At 38.9% G+C, this 24,469-nt stretch overlaps 3 protein-coding genes across 3 annotated transcripts; 2 read left to right on the plus strand and 1 right to left on the minus strand.

The window, feature by feature from the left end:
* Positions 1 to 844: 844 nt before the first annotated feature.
* On the minus strand, positions 845 to 24,439 carry rassf4a (Ras association domain family member 4a). The gene is made up of 11 exons (XM_005940686.3): positions 24,295 to 24,439; positions 18,370 to 18,438; positions 18,171 to 18,246; positions 7,389 to 7,495; positions 6,652 to 6,722; positions 4,394 to 4,563; positions 3,867 to 3,968; positions 3,496 to 3,547; positions 3,226 to 3,347; positions 2,030 to 2,127; positions 845 to 1,366 (listed from the first exon to the last, which is right to left on the minus strand). The coding sequence occupies exons 2-11, from the start codon at positions 18,420 to 18,422 to the stop codon at positions 1,297 to 1,299; spliced, it is 921 nt and encodes a 306-aa protein (XP_005940748.1). The 5' UTR covers positions 18,423 to 18,438; positions 24,295 to 24,439; the 3' UTR covers positions 845 to 1,296.
* Positions 9,087 to 10,288, plus strand: LOC102294621 (protein DEPP). The gene is made up of 2 exons (XM_005940683.2): positions 9,087 to 9,238; positions 9,644 to 10,288. The coding sequence occupies exons 1-2, from the start codon at positions 9,210 to 9,212 to the stop codon at positions 10,050 to 10,052; spliced, it is 438 nt and encodes a 145-aa protein (XP_005940745.1). The 5' UTR covers positions 9,087 to 9,209; the 3' UTR covers positions 10,053 to 10,288.
* LOC102294909 (C-X-C motif chemokine 9) lies at positions 19,106 to 20,495 on the plus strand. The gene is made up of 4 exons (XM_005940684.2): positions 19,106 to 19,232; positions 19,359 to 19,488; positions 19,585 to 19,668; positions 20,014 to 20,495. The coding sequence occupies exons 1-4, from the start codon at positions 19,166 to 19,168 to the stop codon at positions 20,129 to 20,131; spliced, it is 399 nt and encodes a 132-aa protein (XP_005940746.1). The 5' UTR covers positions 19,106 to 19,165; the 3' UTR covers positions 20,132 to 20,495.
* Positions 24,440 to 24,469: the final 30 nt, after the last annotated feature.

Genomic DNA, 24,469 nt, shown 5'->3' on the forward strand with positions numbered 1-24,469 from the left:
ATTACTTTTCAGAATTGTTATCTCCCCCCCCAAATGGAACATTTACATGCATGCAACAAGTTCAGTTGCAATGATCAATAAAACTTGCTTTTATTGACCACAATCAGAAACCAGAAATTTTCAGCTATGTAAATCCAATGTCTGCTTATAGTTTCTACTAACTTCCATGCATAGATATTTAGTTTAATATATAGCAATCTAACAGAATATCTTATCCATTTGCAGGAAAGGCAGACTCTGATGCTTATCAGGAATTTTGCACGAGCATATGTTTTTCATACTGAAAATTAAACCAGTATTCAAAGGCTCAAAAGAAATTACTGCAGCAAACATGACTATACTTGGAGTTTTTCCATTTCTGCAGGGTTTTAGAAGTTCATAAGATACAGCTTTCCTTAGCTGGACACAGTTAACCTTTAGCAATATTCCCTTAAGTAGTGGATAAATGTGACCAATCTTCCTCTTACCCAATATTTCAAACTAAATTTGCTTTAGTAAGACCATGAGCTCTGTGAATATATGTGAGATTAATGGTTGGGAGTAGGGAGCATTATTGAATTACTGTTATGATCTGATAAAACAATAATAGTGATTGTAGGTCAGTGTTTAAAGTCAAGGTTGAGCCACAAAATATTACAAAAGTCTTGCCGTTTGTAAATCTGTGGGAAAAAGGAACAGCCATACTCTCTCAGGATACCTCTATTGTGTAATGCTGAAAGGTTCAGGGTTCACTCACACTCTCTCTCTCTCTCTCTCTCTCACACACACACACACACACACACACACACACACACACACACACACACACACACACCCCCCCCCCCTCTCATGGGAAGTAGCTGGCAAAGAGGGCTGCTTAGAAGAACAATGCTAATGTGTGTTCAGTCTGTGGAAACACAGGAAATAATAAATATGGCTGTGTGTGTAAGCCCAAGCTTAGTTTCTTTATTATAGGACATCAAGCAGTATTTTTGAAGGACAACACTAAAGCTGATTTATTAGATAAAAAGGTCCAAGTCAGAGAAAACATTACCAAAACACTTCAGTATAAATATCCATATGTGCAGTAAAGATTTTCATACAAAATGTGAATATATTAATAGAAGATATCAAAACAGTGATGCACTTAGTTGTAAAAATATTGACAGAATAGATGATACAAAGTGGTGACTCACTTTTTCTCCTTTACCTCTACATTCACTAAAGTATCTGGAACTATTCCCATACTAAAACAACAATCATTAGTGTTGCACCCGCCCATTCCCCTTACACATCAGCACGCGCTTATAGAAACAATCATGCTCTGTCATCAGTGTGAGCTCTGTCTTCAAGCTGATGCAGTATCATAGATTTCAGGGCACTGTACCTGCAGAGGTGGGGGAAAAGAAACACTCGAATAAAGGCTTTGTGTTGCATGTTTACACTTAAACCCAAATACATATTTATTTATTACTGAAGAGTGGTATTATTTTAATGAAAAGACTGAACAAAGAATGTGTTATGAATGACTTGTTCGTCAGACTGTCAGTGGAGCTTAGCTACTTAGAACACAAATCCTAAAAAAGAATACAGGTTGAGACAATGTGATGCAAGTTAACTGTAACCATGAAAGGCACAGTTGCGATTCCATCACTGACTTGTAGTAATTCATGGAAACGTTATCCCAACCTTAAACCTGATCTTAACATTGCAATGTAATATTTTTCTTATGATGATGTGCCTTTTGTTTCCAGAAGAGAAGCAAGTCTGAGAGTCTGTTTACCACAGAACTGTGTAAACAGACTCATAAGGCCACATGAGTCATAAAAGTACATACAATGTCAGGCTTAGTAGGCTGAAATCTCAGTCATATGAGGTGAAAGATTATATAAGCTTGCAAACAATAAGCCGTGACACTGTCCTTAACTGAAGAGTGACTGCCTTGTTTTGATTCAGTAATACTGACAGGAAACATGCATATTGGCTCCACATCATGAAATAAATCAGTTGAGATTTACAACATTTATGAGAGGATAGACTCTTGACTTACTTTTTGGTCAGTTTGATTATTTCACGTTCCTCTTCCTCTTTCAGTTTTTCTACAAAGCTGTCTAAAACGGGAATCTCAAACTTTATGTACTGGGCAACCTGGAAAAAGATAAATTCAAACGTATCATTTTGAGGGAGAACTATCCACAAATAAATGTTACACAAAACAAAGCTTTTTTACTTTCCCCTGGTTTAGCACTAAGATGGCAGAAAGCACTCATTACTGTTATTTATTGTATTCTTGTGCTTTTCAGTGCAACTGATATATTGTTTGCTTTTATGGAAAGGTCTGCATTTTGTGTGAGAGTGAATATTGCGACTGGAATCTGCTGCAATTGTGGCCCATATACATAGCCAAATAGATGAATACCTGTAACTTGTGCACTTTGTGTTCACACCTGCAGGAGTAATTGGGGTGTCTGCATCCCATTCTTTTTTATTCTTTCTTAACTTCATTGAGATGTATAGATATAGTATACATAATATAGATGTATAGATATTTGTTTACCCATTATTTGGGACTCTAATCCTAATTTATACTCTGTTTTAAAAAATAAATAAATAAATATGACATTTACTGTTCATTATTAAATTGTTGTTTTGCCTGCAGGGAGCTCGGAAAATGGATATTTATCGTGTTATTTTTAATTTTCCCAGACATAGCATAACATAAATTGGGGGGCTAGTCCAGGATTTGCCCACAGTCCCTTTTTTGCAGAAAGTGATAATCAAACTGCTAAACCAATAAATATTACTTTGGCATTTTGTTTAAAACTCTAATCTTTTAAAAACTATAAGATGACACAACAATAATAAAAGGACATGTCAATGAACAATGAACCGAAATTAGACAAGTGAGATTTGGCTTTAAGTTATTATTTTAAATAAAGGTAAAACTTTTGTTTACTTGTGCAAAAATAGTGTTGCCTTTCTTAATTTAGAGTGATTCAAATGATAGACTATTTGGGGAATGTACCGAGCAGCAACCTTATTTATATTACAGTGTTGTCACAGATTTAGTCATGTTAGCCATTGTTACATCAGTCCCTAAACAGGAAATCTTTTCTCAGCTTGCTAATTATAACCCAACTGTCTATCATTGAGCCATTGTTTTGTTGTGCGTCTACAGAAAAAAGAAAAAAAAGAAGTCACGTGCACAAGATAAAAGAAGAGTAGTGGCACTAAGCCCATCCTCACATCATATGTGACTTCCTCTCCCAGGTCTGCCTCTGTGATAAAGATCTTGGAAATTTTCTCACAGGGTCCATAAAGCACACGTGTCACCAGTGGGTATTCACCAACCCTCAGTCGTGTCCTTTCTGCAAGGTCATAAGCAAAGTAACACACACACACACACACACACACACACACACACACACACACACACACACACACACAATAAAGAAAAAACATAAACAAATTAATAAAAATAAAAAAAACCAACACAGATTGAAAGGTCTCACTTACCACCAGACTCATGCACCATGTAAAGAACAAACTCCTCAGCTTTATTCTCCACCTTAGAAGACAGAAGTATTAAGGCAGGCATAGAAAGCTTTTAGTTCAAAAACAATGTTGCTGTTATGCCAGCAGGTTAGAAGGACTGGTTTCCTTGAGTATACTGCCTATGAAACTGTAGCTGTCTCCAGGCTAGCACTGTGCGTTTGTCAGTGGCAAGATCCAGTTTACCACTGATTTACCAAAATGATCACCCATGATAATAACTGCTTACTTCACTCACATTTTCAAGTATACAAAATTTATCAAATGAATACATTAATAAGGTAAATACTTGATTTTAATCAACTTTAAGTGAGACCGGTATCTTTATTGCTCACCCTAAACTTGTGTAGCAGCAGGTTCAGGACTTGGCCAGTTGTCATGGTGCTGTTTACTCTTACGTTAGTGACTGAACCATAGGCTGGAGTAAAAACAGATGTCTGGAGGCAAGAACACAATAATGGAAAAATTCACAACAGAAAATGCCCATGTAGAAGACAGAGTACTAGTAGAGGCGCTTTACTTCATCAACACTTCAGTGTGGATTCCTAGGCTTGAGTGCCCTGGACATTTTCCACAGGAAGTCTAAAACAGAAATGAAATCTCTCACTCTGTACCTGGACTCTGTTCAAAAACAACATGCACTTATTGTATCTGAGAGACTGATGCAGGAACACAGTGTAACCCCTTTTTTTCTCTCCTCCCTGTGGCACATTAATGAAATGAGATCACAGCTGGCTATTGTAAAACTCAGCAAAAGCACAGGCACACCCACACAGGAAAGCACTGCCCCTCTGCACCTGGAGATGTGTCAACAACCAGAAACATTAACGGGTGCACTGTTATGCGTGTTCTGTTTATGTACCTTATGGTTGTAGAAGTGGCCGTTGATTGAGAACCTGTGTGTGCGCAAGCGCTGCAGGTCTCTGGCAGTGTGAGTCTTTGACCTCCTCTGAACACGCATGAAGGAAGCATCACTCCTGGTCCTGAGTAGCTGAGGAGAGTCGTCCTCATCCTGACCACCCACGTCACCACCTCATTGAGGGAGACACGTAAAGAAAAAACACACCTGTTTTAACACAGGTACATTGATTCAACTGCAAATACCTAATCACCAAATAAGGTAGGAGCAGCTCCTGATTAGGCATAGAGAAATAGTCCAGAGAGCCTTATTAAGTTCAAAACCAACCACAACATTTAAGTGACTTTGAATGTGACATGGTTGTTGGTGCCCGAGAAGACGGTCTGCGTATTGCAGAAACTACTGATCTATTGGGATTTCCCCATAGAACCATCTCTAGGGTTTGCAGAGAACACTCCATAAAAGAGAAATATCCAGTAAGCAGCAGGTAAAAATGCCTTGTTTATGTCAGAGGTCAGTGGAGATTCGGCAGACAGCTTTGAACTGAAAGGAAGGGAATAGTAACTCAAATAAGCACTTGTTACAACCAAGGCATGCAGAACATGTTGAATCTCGAAGCAACAGCAGAGGACAACAACAGGTGCCATTCCTGTGAGCTAAGAACGGGAAACTGAGGCTACGGTTCACACAAGCTGACCAAAATTTGACAATAGAAGACTGGAAAAATGTTGCCTGGTCTGATGAGTCAGTGTTTGTTGCAAGATTCAGATAATATAGCGAGAATTTGGTGTAAATGGCATTAAAGCATTAAAGAATCAATCCTGCCCTGTATTAACCTCTCAGGCTGCTGGTGGTGGATTGTCAGGGTGGATATTTCTTTGGTGCGCTTTGGGCCCCTTAGTGGCAACTGAGCAGGTGACATTTAAACCTCAGTTTGTCTGTCCTTTTATGGCAACAGTGTACCCATCTTGTGATAGTTGCTTCCACCAGGATAACGTACTATGTCACGAAACCTAAATCGTGTCAAACTGGTGTCTTGAACATATCAGTGAGTTCACTGCACTCTCTTCAGTCACCAGATCTCAATCCCATAGAGCACCTTTGGGATGTGGTAGGCAGGAGAGTTGTGGATGTACAGCCAATAAACCTGCAACAACTGTGTGTTGCTATCATGTCAATATGGACCAAAATCTCATAATTGTCTCTAGCACCCTTCTGGATAAAGAATTAAAGCCGTTCTGAAGGCAAAAGGGGGTCTAATCCAGTAATGGTTATACTGGGTTAGACCTCCTTTTGGGATAATAAAGTGGACAGTGAGTGTATATTCAATAGCCTGTACTTCATACTGACATTAAATGTAACATTAAAATATGTGAACAATCATTTTGGGGTTAGGGGAGAACATATTTCATACATTTATATCCAATAAAAACTATTCATCTGCTGACACATTCTTTTTACATGAGCAGCAGCAGCCTAGTTTTCACCCTGTGGTATTTTCTTCCCAATTATGAGACAATTATTAGCATCAATAAGTAAAATGATTTCTTGATTTGTTATCAGCACCCTTGTTCAGTTAATTTTTTGAAAGCAATTTATATAGTTCAATAAATACAATAATGTCCAGGATTTTTCCAATAATCAATCATAAATCAAACAGCTATTAATATGGTGTTAAAGTCAGACAAATCTTGCTCCTCAGAGCTAGCTCTGACAAATCAGTGTTACACTACAAGTTAACAAGAGTTTTCCAAATTAGCTTTTGAGACTCTCATCAGTACACTACAACTCTACAATCACAATCTAACAAAACTTATAACAGTAAAAAGTAGATCATATAGTATTAGTTGTGAATATTCATTTTTTCTTCCATATATTTTTTAATTTTGTCATATAATGGGGACCACATCACCACTGTATGACAAAATGTTAAACCACTGATTCAGTGGTGATTCATGCTGCGTTGTTTACCTTTAGTCATAAGGTGCTTCTGTGAGAAAACAGGTGCTATCAAAACCGCTTAGTGATGGCTTTGATAGAGGCCTTTCTAACAAGTCTAACTGGCTATTTATAGAGCTGGTGATCGGATTTCAGTGGCATCTCATGATCGTATGTGCCCAACATGTGAGTCTACCTTACCACAGTGCTTAATGAAGCACTTGTGGGACCATAATCTCCTTCAGTAGGTGTGTAATCTGAACTAATCCAGCACGTTTGTGTGTGCGTGTGAAAGAGAATAGCCGCACGTGTTTCAAACTCACCTGCTGGTCCGTTTTCTCGGTCAAGCGAGTTATTATTAGACTCTGCTGACACCTGCTTCGCCACGGTAAATCTGCCGTTTTTGTAGAAGACAAACGAAGGGAAAAGTTTTTAAACCTCGAACACCAAGCGTATCATATTTGATACATGAGTTTTTATGTTATCTTTACATTATCAGTGTGATGTTAGCAGTGTGCAGTTAAATTGCACAATACATATTTAAGCCATACGTTGCACAAAAATGTCAGACGTAGCAATTTATAAACTGTAGTATGATACAAATACAATAGAAATTACAAGTCAAATCTGCAAATTGATAGTTACTTTTTTAATGTTAGACATTTCCATAAACATTCCAGTTTTAAAAATGAGAATTTTCTCACACCCAATGTCATGGTTCAGCCTTTTACAAGGTTAATGTATCTTTACAGTTTATGTGAAGTTATTGTATTTACCTTGTTCTGAACTGGTGAGATGTGATTGAAAGCCTTAAGTAAGCAATGGATTTACATTTTTGCAGACGGCTAGATGAGCAGATTAGCATCTTTCAGATAATTATGATGCTACAGTAAAAAGAGGATTAGCTTAGCTTAGCTCAAAAGTAGAATAATTGTTTTAATTATTCTGAGTTTTGATGAAACTGCCAATCATTCTCTTCAGAAACATATTGGCTTTTGGCTTCAAAGTGCTTAGAAATGGACTGAAATTAGAAGCTGGCATCTTAATTAGACCGTTATACCTGCTGAAACGAAATCTTTCATTGTCATCATACATCTGAAGTCTTATTGGTCGACATAGACCCCAGTAGATGTTCAGCAGCCCTTCAAGAACAAACTCTCCATCCTCCTGCATACAGACACAAACACACGTATGACAACAAATTATCAGCAGTCATTGTCAGAGGGGATATCCTGCTGGCCTGCAGCCACCATGGTTCAATATCAGGTGTACGTGCTGGGACATTCGCTCACAGCTGCAGGGTGAGCTCTGTCATCTCTCAGAAACTGTGGAAAAAAGGGCGTGTCACACAATCCTTTTTACAAGAATGAATCACGTCTGGGAGGGCCGAAATGGAACAAAGTCTTAATAACTGCTGTGGGTCACGTACACGCAGGGGACGAGTTTGTTGTTTTTGTTGAGAAAAAAAAGTGAAACTCTAAAATTAGAATAGATTGGAAACTGTCGTACGTGCTTTGGATGTAGAAAACAAAACTGTTTGCTTTTACAGCTAAATGCAAAACACAAAAGACAGAACTAAAGCAGAAATCAAGGGCCTTCGGCGTGTTAACGAGAAAAATAAATCCAGAGGTTCAACAACAAGTCAAGGTTTATGTGCTTTGTATTAAAGCTAGATCAATGATAAATCAGATACCACACATCTGTGACTGTGATAACAGCCATCCACCACACTTTTAGGACGTCCGCTTGCCTGAAACAACTTGTTATATCATCACTATAACTAATTCATTACCCAGAAATACAATAAATATCATTTAACAGATTTGCTGAGGGGAAAAGCTGATGAATCAAATTATTATGCAGTTTCAACAGCAAAGTAACACAGATAAGAAATAATTCCTAATTCTCAGAAGCCCAACTGCTCAGCTGACACCAGTAAAACCAACAAGCATCGATTTTTAAAGTATAATTTTTATGTAATAAAAAGTAAAATCATTGGAAAAGGCTGAATATATCTGGAATTCATAAGTCACAGAGAATTTTAAATGTATGCAAGTTTTGACATTTCAATTTACATACATTCCAATAAGATTGAATCATTTCCACTGAAATGTAATAAATTTTAATGGATTCTTCTAATTAAGGAGGTGTTACATACAAACATGTGGCTTCACTGAGCTCAAACAGATTAATTATTAATTAAACAAGAACAAAACAATTCATATTAGAGGGCAGATGTTGTACTTTTTGAGCAGCTTGCATGTGATGCATCCTCGTGTATGCTCTGCTTTCATGCATTTCAGTTGTGTGCATGAGACTGATTGTTGAAGTAACCACATGATGAACAATTTTTACAGGCGTCTGAGCCGTTACAGACATAATCCTCATGTTTTGTTTTTTTAAACTTTTAATGAGTTGATTTGCATTGAAAATGTGTGCGTTTGTGTATTTCTTTCTGTTGGTTTTATAACAAGGGATCAGGAGGAGGCATAATGGTTGGAAATGACTGAAAGAATAATTATGCTTGTTTTCATTTTCATAATGATAACAATCATAAATGTTAAAGAGTGGAAAGAAGAGACAAAAAGTGGATTTCTGGAGGCGCTCACGGGGCTTCATTGTTTTGGAAATATAAACATTCAGTGCAGCTGCACCAATGGACCTCGCTGACCCACCACTCCTGAGTTTCCTGAACAGGCATGAACACACCCTCAAGTGCACGCACACAAATTCACACAGATGCGAGTTAGGTCAGCTGAGCTATTTTTGGCTCTAGCGGTTAATCACTCTGCTGCAGCGTGCCTCTATAAAGGCTGGATACACACTCCAGTCCACTCAGACTCAACTGCAAAGACTGGACATCACTTCTATTTCTCTCTGCATGTCAAACCTACAACACAAGTATCAAAGGTGAGAATGATTCCTCTTTTACTTCTTCATTATTAGCTGTTCCTCAGGACTACAAATGAATTATCCCCACAAGTTATTTTTAGAGAAATCCTAGCAGTGTATTCAACATTAACTAAAGAGTTATAAAATTAAGTTAATGATTTGGAAGTAATTATTTTCAGGAAACAATACAGAATAAGGAAAGGGGGAAACATCTTTCAGTTTAGCTCCTGTTTTTAAAATTTTAAAAAAATGGTAATGAGAGTAATTAGAGATGTTTACAGATTATGTCTGATGTTTTAGCAGCACAGTTATATGTTGTCAAATATTAGAAATTAGAGCTATAATCTGTATTTCTTTTGATTTTTTCTTGAAAAGAACCCCCTTCCCAGAGTCTAATTATTTTATTGTTCCTCTCCGCTGCAGCATGAAACGCAGACAGTTGTTGCTGTCTCTGCCTCACTTGCCAACCATTACCGAGACACTTGAGGACTTGCCTGTCAACCCTTCATCCTCCCAGTCCACCCAGAGCTCCCAGTCTCTAGAGGACTACATGACCAGCATCCAGGCTCTTGCCCGACCTGTTGAGGCCCCAAGCTACGGCCCTGTCAGACTCCAGAGGACCCCCAGGCTGCGGCAGTTCTCAAAGGCTCAGATGAAGCTCTCAGTTTCTGCCTCAGCACCTCGCGGGTCTCCGCGCACACTAAGGACTTCCAGACCTTCCAGTCTGAATCTAAACAGCAGCACAGAGGATTTTTCCCTCAGGATGAGCAGAGAACGTGACTGCAAGGGAAAGGACCCAGTAGACTGGCTGTTTGGACAGATAAGGACTTAAAGAGAGGTTTGTTTGTTGTTGTGGGAAACCCTGGAGGTACTTTGGAGTATCCAAACAAGGAGCCACAGGAGGAAGTGAACTGCTGGTATTTGCTCAGTGATAAAATCTCTATGTGACTCATGAGCAAAACGAAGACTTATTTATTTTCCTGCACTTCTACATGTTTACATAAAGGAATATTTTGTTAAGATGTAAAGACTATAGTTTGCAATAAAATAGTAAAATAATCAACAGAATCTGAATTAGCATGTTTTTGTTTCTGAGATTAATCCACAAAGAAGATGATGACTAAAAAACCCTCTTTTTTGTGTGTCAAGTCACACTCTCTAAAAACAAAAAAAAAAACTCTTTAAACGTCTGAGATCTTTTGATAGACTTTTTTTGGTTTTCTGTCAAATTAAACCCTACTTATTAAAAAAGGTAGATGATCCTAGTCTACTGACAATAACAACAATTGTTATTTGCATCCATAGTGTGAGAGGTTGTGTCCGCAGGCAAGCAGCACATATTTTAGTCAAACCCTGTTACAGAAAGAATTTTACTCTATACTTCATCTACACTATAAAACAGAGGTAAACATTTTAAAACAACACTTGAATGAGTAAATTCTAAATCTGAAATCATTCTTATAGCAGAGCAACTCTCCTGCTAAAATAAACAGACACTCATGTGATCATGTGATCAACAGTCAAACACCCACTGATGACATCTGGAAAGTAATGGAGTGAAAAAAGGGAAGGAGTGACATTTTTCACACTCTATGGACAAATATACACTACTAATCTAAACCAATATTAAAATAGTACATTACATGTTTTTTTTAAAGTATTGATAGCTATGATATATAAAAATATGAAAGTCAGCATTCTGCAGGAGCATATATTTAATGCTGATACTTCTGTCAACTGAATATTCTATTTTATCCAGTGTTATAATAAATATAAATATAGTGAAATATTGTGCAGTATCATACCAAAGCTACAGCTGTAGTTAAAATGACATCCTTTGACCTATTGCAACAAAAGATATAGTAACAACATTTGTAGTAAAATGCTTACATATTAAAACATCACTGGTGATGATCCAAAGAATATAACATGTAATTATATTTAAAGATAAGTAACTATTTTATAGAAGTCCCAAAAGGTTTATTCCATTCACCTGGACGTAGAGTTTTCAGTTGGAAGAACGTTTGGTCCAGATGAACAGAAACAACTTTCTGGGATTTCCTTAACCGGATGTTAGAACATGGATTAAAATATTCTATAGAAGGCATTTTAGTGAGTGTCCCGCCCCCAAGTAAATTCTAATGATAATCATTTTTATGTAAATGGTCCATTTAATTTTTTTTTTGACTGTGCTTCAACTTAAGTTCAAACTTCTTCCATCACAGCTACAAATCTACCAGGATGATTCCTCCCCCGTCTCCGTTGACCTCTTTTAGTCTCAGCATGCTAGTGACATCCAGCGGTGAGAAATGGGGCTACATTTCAAAACCTGGATTCGGCCACTAGAGTGCGCTATATACTCACTGACGGACACCGGAGGTTAATAGAGCAATATTATATACCAACCAACCTACCACTCCTGTGCAACGTTCAGGAGTGGCTGAAGTGAGCCCAGTGTTTACTTAGATCAGGCTGAAACCTTTGCACCATACAACATACATACATACCATACAACAGTGTGGTAGCCTTTATAGTCTGAAAAATATCCACCGTTTACGTTTAAGACAAACCCAGATGCTGAAGTGCTCTTTAGCATGTTTTGGAACTTAGCTCTGCAATCTGAGGAGTGAAAGGAGAATTTGACACCTCCGGCAGTCTACACCTGCATTATTACAGATATTGCAGTGATACTCTTTAAAAGTGTACATGTTAGAATTTGTTTTCTTCTCACAGGTCCTGGGGTTGTTTATTCTGGATGGTACTAAACTTCCACCTCAAAGCACCTGACATCTCCTCCTCCAGTATGACTAATACACATCACCTGACTACACCTTTAGAATTTGATCATGAGTGATTCTTAAAAACAACACATATCTCTGCAGCCTCCAACCGCCACTTCACATATGTCTTTCCAAAGACAACCTGAATGATTGTGCAAGTCTGGCTTTGTCTAATTACAGACACATATTTTCTAGCAATTCACAGGAGGAATTTTCTACTTTTATCTTATAATCAAGGAGTGTCAGTACAGTGTAATATTTGTGAGCCGTATCTACAAAATATCTACTGTTCGGTGGATGAAGATGAAGCATGACCCTGTGGTCAGATTGCTCTTGATAACAGTTGACAAAACAAAGAAACTACTTTCGGCTGCTTCCTTATTCACAGGGGGTCATCACAGCGGGTAGTTCGACGTATTTCATTTTGCAGGGTTTTCTTTTTTTCCCTTTCTGACACAACTCCAAGAGGATTGTGTTTCCTCCTGGAATCAGATAAGGGGTCTTTCACTCCAAGGTGAAACCATGTGGAATTCACTTTCATTTACCAACAAAACCTCCACCAAGACAGTATTTACTTTTAAGGGAACAGTATTGTATTTTGTATATATTAATATCCTTTTCTTTGTTCTTTTTAAACGTAGTTTAGGATGTTTTTAGTGCAATAAAAGTGAGTGCAACATACAGACTTTTGTCATTTGCCCCACTGAAATCCGTTTAAATATACTTGACATAATTTTGAGTATAATTATGCTTTACTTGTTTTTGTTTATGTGGATCTAATACATGTGTAGCATTCATTTGTTAAGATGTCCTGACTAAAATGTCCTTTAAATGTTCAGTGAGAAGTATCAAGTTAAAAAGGTTTTTGATCACAAGTTTTTTAGTTTTTCAAAAAATTATTCATATTTGGGATTATTGGATATGCATTTAAATTGTTATGTGGTACTGGTTAAACTGGTTTTGATATATCAATATATGCTGTTAATGTAAACAATGACAATAAGCACTATTATCACTTGAAGGAGAGGTCAGAGGTTAAATGTGGCATGATATTATTTATTTCTATACAGCACTTTGTATATGTTGACAATACATACCACACTTTATACAGTTTTTAAGTTCTAAGGCTCTTTGGTAGCACTTCCACCAATAAATCATTAGGCTGACCTTGAAGACCCTGATGGATGTGATCCCAATTTCAACGGACTGTTAACACAACCCCACTCGTCAACCCTACAAAGTTTGATCAGAATTCATTCAAAGGTTTTCGAGCTACCACGTTTATAGACAGAATGGCACACACACATGCAAACACTACCAAAACCACAATCTCACTGGTAGAGGCAACTATGTTTATAATCTAAAAAAAGTGCTTGATGATTTATTTATTTTATGACTTATTCCTGCGTTTCCTGTAGTACGACCATCATAAAAGACTGAATTCTTGGCACTGTTCAGTCTTTCTGTACACACCTTGTAAGGTGGAGCGATTAAGAATAGTTGAAGAAATCCTGAAACTCAGACAAGCAGTAAAACAACAAAAGGTAATGTTTTGAATGTGTGTTACACTGTACTTACTCTATGATAACAGAGACAGACTTGACAACAACCATGCAGAAGCACATTAAAGCTTCACCTAGCAGAACTGTTTTAAGGAATGGGAGTTTTCACAGTACAATCTAAACACTGGGACAAACAGTGGGTGCGTGAGAATTGAGCAGATAGTGGTATGAAGAATTCACAGCAAATGGCTGGGCTCCCTGCACACTTGACCCAAGCAGCTTCTTAACCCTAAACCAAGTGGAGTACATCCAGCTGTGAAAACAGGCAGTTTTTCTTGTTCTACATGGCCACTATGTTTGTCATTGTCCAGCATTTGAGTGAAAACAGCTTTAGGTAATCAGATTGAGTAGCTTGTTTGCCAGCAAAATTAGCATTTAGGATTCAGTGATGCACCCTAACCAAAAGTCCCTGTCAACAGTTCTCATGCAGCTAAACACAGACATAATTCATTTTCATTTATCCTTGCATCAACATTACTGCTGAGCAATATTTCTCCACTAAGAGTGTATTTTCAGTTAAAATAAGACAGCATTTGAACTTTACCACTACAATAAAGCTGATATTCAATTATCAAGAAAGCAAATACATTGTTCTTGACAGAAATAAGTAATATGAATCTAGTAAGAGTTGGTGATGTGTGACCTGTAAAGTTGGCTTATGTGTATGAGTCATTGTCACTGTGAATGCGTCATCGTCTTGTTATGCCCGTGACACAAATTCTCTCTGTGTCTGCTGCTGCTGTTAACTGGAATATTGAGTAATAACCAAAGGCAAAATAACATATGTCTGTAGCCACTGTGACATCATCAATGGGTTTGGGGCTCCACTCTCTGATGTGTTGAATTTTTGGATGCTGCCATGTTGGTTTCTTGGAACTAGAAGTGACCACATGCGAACAAGAGGGTGGAGTTCTAAGTTACCAGCTAACACTAATAAACCTGGGTAGAAAGCTGCATTTGTAAACTGTATGGATGCAATGCACAGACACATTTACCTATAATTAATGCATGGTAAAAAGCACCTTTATCATAAGTAAAAGACTAATAAAATACTGGAATTTCCCTCACTGAAACTGAAGCACAGATTTCTGTAGTCTGTACAACACAACAGGCCACATTACAAGTCAATTAAAAAAAATCTCCAAATATGCACCAACAGCACACACAAACTGAAGAGGCCCAGTTTAATCACTTAAAGTAGTGGAAGTGAGGCACTGCTGACGTTATGAACGGACCTCAGGGGTCCACACCCACCCAATAAAGTCACTGTGCCCCGTCAGCTGAATTCTACTGCTATACTTTAACTATTAGTTACACTAATTCATACAATATGGTAATGAAAAGGTTAAAACACTCATATCACGGTGAAGTTATTGCAGTACCAGCTCACTTTAATGATTTGGTTCACAGTAGTTTAGTGCTTCTGGAGCAGTCAAAAGCAGCATGACAAAGGAGGATACTGATAATGTGGGCTTATGTATGTCAGACTTTGAAACAAATTGTACAAGCAGACAAATGACCTCTTTTTAGCTTCAACGATACATGAGCGGTACTTTCCAGAGCATGACCCCACCAGAAAATTTCAAAACAAATGAAAATGTGTTGAGGATATTGTGTGCTCTCGGTTAAAAGGTCTTGCTTTGCTTTGCCTCTGTAAATAGAGCCTTCAGCTTTCAGATCCTCTTCTGGGGAACCAGCACCCAATTTGGATTTGAGAGACAGACACCCTTGCTAATTTTAAGACCCAGCTTGAAATTGTACTTTTTGATAAAGCTTATAGTTAGGCCTGGATTACGGGACCCTGAATCTTTTCTTTGTTATGCCGCAACAGGTTCATACTGTTGGGGATTTCCCATGATGCACTGAGTGTTTCTTTTTCAGTGTGTGTGTGTTTATACACCACTCTGAATTTTTATCATTAGTAATTATTAATCTCTGGCTCTCTTCCACAGCATGTCTTTGTCCTGTTTCCCTCCCCTCGGCCCCACTGGGTCGAGGCAGATAGCCGCCACTTCCTGAGCCCGATTTTGCTGGGGGGCTTCTTCCGGTAAAGAAAAGGAATTTTTCCTTCCCACCGCCACCCAACTGCTTGCTCACAGAAGGTCATTTGACTGTTGTGGTTTCTCTGTCTTTACCTTACAATGTAAAGCACCTAGCGCAACTGTTGATGTGATTTGGCACTATACAAATAAACCTGAATTGAACTGAAATATGTTTGTTTGTTTTCTGGGGGGAGAATAGCAACGCAGCGTGAGCTGAAGGCCCCCCAGTCAAAGTTACCTGTTCATACGTTCTGCTGACTGTGATGGTGACGCCTAGCAGACATCTGTTAATTAAACTCAGAAAGGCTCTATATCCACTATCCCTAAGACTTCAGTATACAGATAGCTGTGTAAAAGTCATTCACCCACTCAAAGTGGTTCTGAGTGGGGAAACTTCATGGAGGCCAAAACCAGCCTCATGTGGCACTTCCGCATTGGCTTCATTTCTGGAGGTTGCCCCTCGGTAATAATACAGAAATCACACACATAGCCCACACTCCAACTCCGACTGGTGTCCCACAAGGTTGCGTCCTCAGCCCCATCCTCTACACCCTGTACACCCACGACTGTGTGGGTGACTCCAACAAAGACATCATTTTGAAGTTCGCGGACGACACTGTAGTGATCGGTGGCATCACTGGAGGGGACGAAGCGGCTTATAGGAGAGAAGTAGCCGGTCTGGTGCCATGGTGTGAGGACAATAACCTCACCCTCAACACTGACAAGGCAAAGGAGATGATAGTGGACACGAGGAAGAAGAGGAGGCCTCACCCACCGCTGTCTATCTGGGGCCTTGAAATGGAGAGGGTGAGCAGCTTTAGGTACCTGGGCGTCTACATCTCTGAGGACCTCACCTGGACACTGAACACCACACAGCTGGTCAAGAAGGCTCAGCAGCGGCTGTATTTCCTGAGGAGGCTGAGGAAATTTGGTATGTCGGCCAAGATCCTCAGCAGGTTCTACAGCTGCATTGTGGAGAGCACCCTGACTAGCTGCATCACTGCATGGTACGGCAGCACTACTGCTATGGACCGCAAACGCCTGCAGAGAGTGATAACAACCACGGAGAAGATCATCAGAACTCCGCTGCCCTCTCTGCAGAGCATCTACCATCGCAGAGTCCAGAGGAGAGCTGCCTCCATCCTCAAAGACCCCACACACCCCCAACACGGACTGTTCACACTTCTGCCCTCGAGACGAAGGTTTAGGAGTGCGAAATCCAGAACATCCAGACTCACTAACTCCTTCTTGATGGCAGTGGGGACTCTTGAACAGCTGACCCATTTTGAACAGTAATAAATATATAATATATATATATATATATTGCACGTCTGGTCATCTTACACATTAAGCCAGCATATTAAGCTAAAGCTCTTTTGCACACATCAGTTTCAAATCTCCATATTTTGTCTCCTTTTCTCTCTTCAGCTATTTATTTGTACTATTTGTATTTATATGTTCTATTTCTGTTGTATATATTAATCGGCATCTGTGGGTGGACATCAAAGCAAAGAAAGAATTTCATTGCACAAAGAAATGCCTCTTCTCTTGTGACACATGACAATAAACACTTTGAATCTTGAATCCCATGTGGTGGACTTCAGTAGGGTATTCCCCCCCCAGATAAATCCATATTCAGCTTAGATAAACAGAAATTTTAATTTCATTTTTCATGTTCAGCAGAGCTGGGGAAAGAAAAAAAAATCAGCTCTGACATACTGTTACAAACTTACAGTGGTTCATTCCACCACTGTAACGTGTACGAAGTCATTCTTTATGGAAATTAGAAGGGAAAATGTTTTATTTAATCTCTTCTTATCACACATTAAGGCTTTTCCTTTTTACACATTTCAACCACTTTGTTTTTTAATATTATGGTTAATGTTGTAATAGCACTGGTGCCTCTGTATCCATGCTGGGTCTGTGGCTATGGGGGATTTTCCCAAAAGTGACAATGTAGTGAGTCTCACTCTAGGGGCACAACAAGAGGGGCAGATCTTGACCACCTTGCCCTGCCCTCTCTCTCTCTCTCACACATTGCTTCCTCCTTAAAAAACCCGCTGGTAAACGCAAAGGGAAACTCCCAACCAAAAAACCTAAAGAATGAATATCTGACAAATAACTAAAACTTTTGCAAACAGCTTTACACCCACAACAGCAACATTTTGCAGAAAAAAAATGTTGTGCTAAGCAGACTTTGATGAAGAAATTTTGAAACTCTTGTCTCTCCTTATATCTTTATTTTGAGGGAAATAGGGGCGTTTTTGTGGTTTGCCGACTGCTTGTCCCAAAGGAAAAAAACAAAAAACAAAACACAGCACTCTCAGGTCTGTGTTTAGATCCGTCTCCACATTGGAAACCAGTTCGGTCTTGGGACTTTTTTCCTCATCATTTGATTGAAAACCAGAGCGCTGGTTTATAGCAACTGGTTCCAGTTTTGTTATGTGCGTGAGCCATTTTATGTAGCGTGTCCTGCATTCCAGCAAGGCAATTTTCAAAACTGCTCTGGTCACCCCCCCAGCACTGTCTCTTGCTAGGTGGTCCATGAGCCACTCGCTTTTCCTACCTCACGAGTCCTCAGCTGGAAGTTTTTCCCTTCATGGTAACAGTTGTACGTCTTCAGTAGTGACAAGATATCAGACCTGAGCATGAACACACAAAAGGATGAATCAGTTCTAAAAGTGAGAGCACTGATAAAAATTTAATAAGTGTGAATTTCTACTGTAACGTAAAAACTGTCCAGTGATGGAGCAAGGAGCACTTACTTTGGTATGAGTTTCTCCTCACTGAGCTTCACGTAGGTCTGATGCGCACTCATTCTGACTAGAGTGCAGCTGTGGCAGAAAAACATCAAACACAAAAATTAAAATATGCATGTGATGCTAATGTACCAATAATTTTGACTGTGAGAGTCTGTGTGGATTTAAGCAGTGAACAGAAACACAGAAATACAGTTAAAGCATATAATAAGAATAGTGCAACTTAGTGTTATTTGCTGTCATACTTTTTCCAAAGTTGGAGATCTTTGGGATGTTTTTTCCTCTTGTAATGAAAAGGATTTAAAATATTTGCTCCGGTGTTAAGGGCAAGGACAGTGGTTTAGGAGAAATCACATGACATTGGCATGCAGCCATCATGTTGTATCATGTTGCAATAGAGCAGCGCAAATGGCAGAAAACAACATCTTATTCTAATTAAGGGGTTAATGGCAGCTTCAGTGGGCATCTTATGTGTAATTATAAGTAAAACAAGTGGACAAGAAAAAAAGACAGCAATCGCTGCATCATTTATGTCTGTGTCACTTGTGTCGTCTTCTTTTTTGTTTCAGAATCTAGTGGACAGCACAAAACAAAAGGGAAACCTATTAATCAATGGTTGCTTTTTTTCTGGCAAAAGCAGGAGAGATGTCCCTGATCCTTGCCCAGATTCCTGTATCCTGATACTGTGGAGGGACGGTGGTACAGGGAAATTCCTCGCTGGGAAAACACACCACGTGGGGGAGGAGCATGAGTATAAAGCAGCCAACATGTGGTTCTGGGCTCAGTGTCAACGTCCTTCAGCATGAAGCTTAATCCTCAGTCCGTCTGTGCGTTCGCTATCCTTAGCCTTTGCTGTGTACTGATCACAGGTAAGAGTCTTTTCACTTATCCATGCTTACAACTAAAACTCACTCTTTTTCAGGGTTTTCAGTAACTTAACCTGTGCTGTTGGTTGGACTGAGCTGACTTTTGATCTTATTACAATTTCTGTGCAGTGAGAGAGTCAAGCAGCACATTTATCCCGGGGAGATGTGTTTGTCCAAAAACACAACAGGGTGTCAGAGGTCAACTGAAGGCACTCAAAGTGTTACTACCAAGCTCCACTTGTCACAACGTCACAGTCATGTGAGTACCAGATACTGCAGACACACTTTCACCTCTTCAGACCTGTGTGCACTGAGGTGATTGTAAACTAAAAGTGTTGTTTCGTGCGTTTTTCAGAGTCACCCTGCAAAGAAACAATAAATCACTGTGCCTGAATCCAGAAGCGCCGATGGCCAAACAGCTGATTCGCTGCTGGCTTAGGTGAGATTTATCTGTTTGTCACTGGTCAGTAAACTAATGAACACATAGGGGATACACCCGTCTTCAAAGTTCCTGTAGATTGCAACCAACAGTGTCTTATAAGTTGCCCAGCCGGTTTTTGTAACAAAGCACGTGGTTGTACTGCTACTTAATCTTTCCTACTGCTTTGCTGCTTAAGAATCAGAAACAAATTTCAGTTTCAGGTGAATTTATTGCACAACAAATGAATACAAATTTCTATCAGAAGAAGAAAAAGGGTCTGATATTAAGTACTGATACTTAATGCTGGATTTTCTAAGCTCATCTTTTTCTTAACTGTGCTCCTTTATGTTTTTTCCCCTCCAGAGTTCAGCAGTTGGGTCGTGATGCAAAACTGTGTCTACAAAGGAAGAAAAGGAGAGGGGACCAACGCCAGCAGACTCGACAGAGGAGAAAAGGCCAAAACAGGAAAGTCTCATCCTGAGACTCTCAGTAGCTAGTCAGACTAAGGAAGGAAAAAAATGACACCAAGTATGTACAGAGGAGAAGTGTGCGCAGGGGAGAAACTACTGTAAGGCCACTTGTGTCTTTTCTCTCTCTTTATGTCATTGCAGACATTAAGCTTCTTTAAATTGTCTAAGCTCTACATCAAAGTCTCCTTATTATTTCATTCTTAATGACTATGTATTGAAGATGTATTGAAGCAAAGCCCTGGAGGCTCATAAATGAAAAAACAAGTCCATGGTTCTGTATATGCAGCTGGGAAGACCAACTCGAGATTTTGTGGTTTATATTTATATGACTGCTTGATGTTTTATACTTTATTTTAAATAAACATATCTGAACAATTCTGTGACTGTGTTATTTTGGCTTAAGCCTTTGATATTCTTAATAATTGAAGGAAAGGAAAGGGATTTTATTCCTTGGCAGGATATGCGAGGTCACCGAGCAGACAGCCTCAGCTTAAGCTAATAAACTAAAGGATTCAAGTCAGCTGCAGGAATAAAGCAAATTGTTTTCACTTAAACTTTGTATTGGTATCCTAAATTTATAGCCTATAACTAACCACGTGTTGTTTTTATAATCTGGATGCATGACATCCTTTTCCATGGCTCTTACCTGAGAGAATCCCTAACGTAAAAGCAATGGAGAAACTGATCACCATTACGGTGCATAGTGGTTATTGTGTATGCTGAATTTTATGACTACAATGGTTGGTGGTGTTGCACAATAGATGCGGAAACATCTAGGTGACCAGGGTGTGGATTTTGTAATGTTTTATGATAGCTAGTTAAGCTCAAAATCCATTTGAGATTTCGTGTAAATCATGTGACACCCTACTGGAGTCAAAGCAGAATATACAGACACAGAGAGAAACTTCAGCAATAAATACTTTTTCTTGCACAGCATGAGCTGAATAAGTGAAGCATGCACTGACCTGTACCATTTCCCCCTCCCAGTGTTTAAAGAAGAAAAAAAAGTAGAAGTATGTGAGCTAATATGGAAAGTGAAAGTTCTCAATAACAGCACCTTTGTCAAAGGACAGGAGTTAATTTTAGGGACTTTTCTTATCTGTTGTGGGAAAGTGGCGGTTCCCTTGGAACCAGGTATTTATTAGGTATGACAGGATTCTTGTAGATGATGCAACAGGATAACAGTATTGGTAGAGAGCTATAGAAGTACTCAGTACGTTTATAGTTTAATTATCTTTACCATATCACATGCACTAAAATACACTAAAGGGTTTTTATGAGAGGCAAGTAAAGGCCAAGGTGTAAAGTAATATCTACATTTCACCAACAGCTAATGAAGAGGAAAGAAGTACAACACTAGGAAAAGGGAAAACAAAAAAATATAGTGATTGAAAAAACACGACTGAAAATGAATTGTTATTCTAAACTTCAATGCTAACTACTTAAAAAAAGAAAAATCTTGATAGTAATCTTGGCCCTTTATACAAACCGCTTAACACATTTAAGGCTTGTGGGTTTTTTCCCCTCACCTGATAACATACTACATTTATCTGATCATAAGTTTATATTATAAGTATAGTGAAAAAAACATGTCTTATCTTCACCAAGAACATGTTTATGCAACACACAGATTAGTCACCTATGACGTAGATGATGCTATGGTGCCATCTAGTGGCTATTGCAAGATAGAACTTATGAAATCTTAAAGCAGTGTGGTTCCCGCTTAATGTGCCACACTCAATTTATTATGTACACCTGCCCCACAGTTCTTTATGCAAATAATCATATACCAGCAACTAAATACATTTAAGCATATAGATATGGTCAAGGTGACCTAGTGAAGCTCAAAGCTTTGAATGTACTTTAAATGTTGCATGGTTGTTGGCGCCAGACAGACATTGGGGTTTACAGAGAATTATCTGAAAGGGAGAGAAGTAGCATTTCTCTGGGGAAAATGTCTTGCTGATGCAAGAGATCAGAGGAGCATGACCAGACTGCTTTTAGTTGATAGGAAGTAACTTAAATAACAGCTTATTAAAAAGAAGGTATATAGGTACCTTAAAACAGATGGGATCCAGTAGCAGATACCAGAGTGGGTTCAGCCAAGGATAGAAAACTAAGGCTACAATTCACACAGGCTGATCAAAACTGGAAAATAGAAGATTAGAAAAATGTCACCTGGCCTAATGACCCTCTATCTCTGCTGCAAAATTCAGAGGGTTTGCGCAAACGACATTTAAGCATGGATCCAACCTGCCTTGTATCAGCGGTTCAGTCTGGTGGTAGTGGCTGCTTCCAGCAGGATAACACACCGTGTCACAAAACTCCGATTTTTTTCAAACTGGCCTCTTGAACACAGGAGTGACTTCACTGTACTCAAATGGCCTCCACAGATCTTAATCCAATAGAGCACCCTTGGAATGTGGTAGAATGGGAGATTTTCATCACGATGTGGTGCTGCAGCAACTTTGTGATGTTATCCTGTTAACATGGACCAAAATCTCTGAGGAATGTTTCCAGCATATTTTTGAATCTATGGCACGAAGAATTAATGAAGTTCTGAAGGCAAAAGGATGTCCAACACAGCACTAGGAAGGAGATAAAATGAGTACTCAAGTATATACTCACTCACCACTAATCTCTGAGTATAAATATCTATAATGAGCCAACCTTTATTTACAGGGACTGCAGTCTCTTTCACACCAGCAGGAGACAAAGGCAGCTTTGTGTGCAGCATTAGTGCAGATTTTACTTTAAAAACAAAAAAAAAAACCAAATGTCTGAGCTATTTTTTGGTCTCAGTACTTCCTGAGATTTTATCACATGACAAAAAAAGGGAAGTTAATCAGTTAAAGTAATGCTGTGTGACTTATTTATAATAAATACTGTTCCACTTTGATACACTTCATTTCAATCTGGAACTGGCCCATTCATGATGACTTTAATATGAGTCATTAAATCTTTTATTCTCAGAATCAAGGGAGGCAGATCTTTCTGAAAAAAAAACCTCAGTCATACAGGAAATGATGTTTTTCTAGATCTTTAAGCAAAAACAGAACTTTGTCCGGTAGAGGAGAAAAAAAAAACAGAAGAAAAAATGCTTGCATGAGCAGTGTTAGCCACCACAGAAATCAGGAAACAGACTGCCCCATACTGTCTGACTGGGAAGTGATCTCTGGGAGGTGATTCAACCAAATAATAGGAATAAAAAAAAACTAAACAAAATAGAGAGAAGTTAAAGATATAACCTTAACAAAATCCTCCTTGTTGGAGTTTACAGAATCGACAACTAAGTCCACATTTATTTCATGCATTACTGAGGCAACAACCCCTGTCCTACCTCCCCCTTTAATGACCTCTGCCCATCGCCAGCTTCAGCTAAGCAATGTGCTGACAAAGTATGTGCATACAGAGATGGTCAGTCTACCTCTCATACATATTTATACACAATAATGGGTTTATAAATTTTCCATAACTTAAAGGATTCCAGTCTGTCACCATTATTATGAATTATTCAACAATCACAAATGGCTCTACGGTAGATGGGCCAAACGCTGTGCGATGAAAATTCATTTTATTTGGCTGGGCTCGGGTTTCGGTGAATTTACGTCGTCTGCGTTTTCTCAGCTTTTCTCTCCTATTCATGCATCATCTTTGTGTGCAAGCTTCCTCGGTGGACAAAGAGCTTTCATTGCAGGTTTGCTAATTGGTTTGATCATCGCGAGATTCGTATCCAATTATCACACCTACACCGGCAGCTGCGCCCGAAGACAATTCAGTCCCACGCGTAAAATGACACGGAGAGCTCCAAATAAAGCACTCAATGAATGAGTTTCCGAAACATATCTCAACAAAAAAAGTATAAATTTAAAATGCTAATGAGGCAGATAACACTGATCGGCAAATCACGGCTGACTTAGAGCTCTAACGATAACGAACGCGGTTTCTAACAGCAAATAGTAGATCACATGAAGGCTAACGGAAAGTTTCTTATACTAGTCAATACTCCTAAAAGCAAAAGACAAAACAAAGCGTAATTTAACCTGCATCCAACTTCTGAGCATCTCTTCTTATCAGACTATTTTTATTTGTTCCGGGCTTTTATTGCAGGATGAAAGTTATTGTGTCTTCTTTAAACGTAACTAAACATAAACTGAATCATTTTGAGCCTTACCATAACAGAGTGCGTCCCCGTTTTCTTCCGTATCACCAGCGTTATATGCCTCTTTTCGTTATCAGTTTTCATGCCTCCTTGGCAGTGCGGTATTCTGAGCCGAGAGATAAAGGTGACATCCTGAATATCCAATAGCAGCCCGCGTTGATACACCGCAGCCAATCACACTCGAGCA

This window comes from Haplochromis burtoni, unplaced genomic scaffold, assembly GCF_018398535.1.
Source record: "Haplochromis burtoni strain Fernald_Lab_line unplaced genomic scaffold, NCSU_Asbu1 Contig_296, whole genome shotgun sequence".
In the NCBI taxonomy this organism is placed as follows: domain Eukaryota; kingdom Metazoa; phylum Chordata; class Actinopteri; order Cichliformes; family Cichlidae; genus Haplochromis; species Haplochromis burtoni.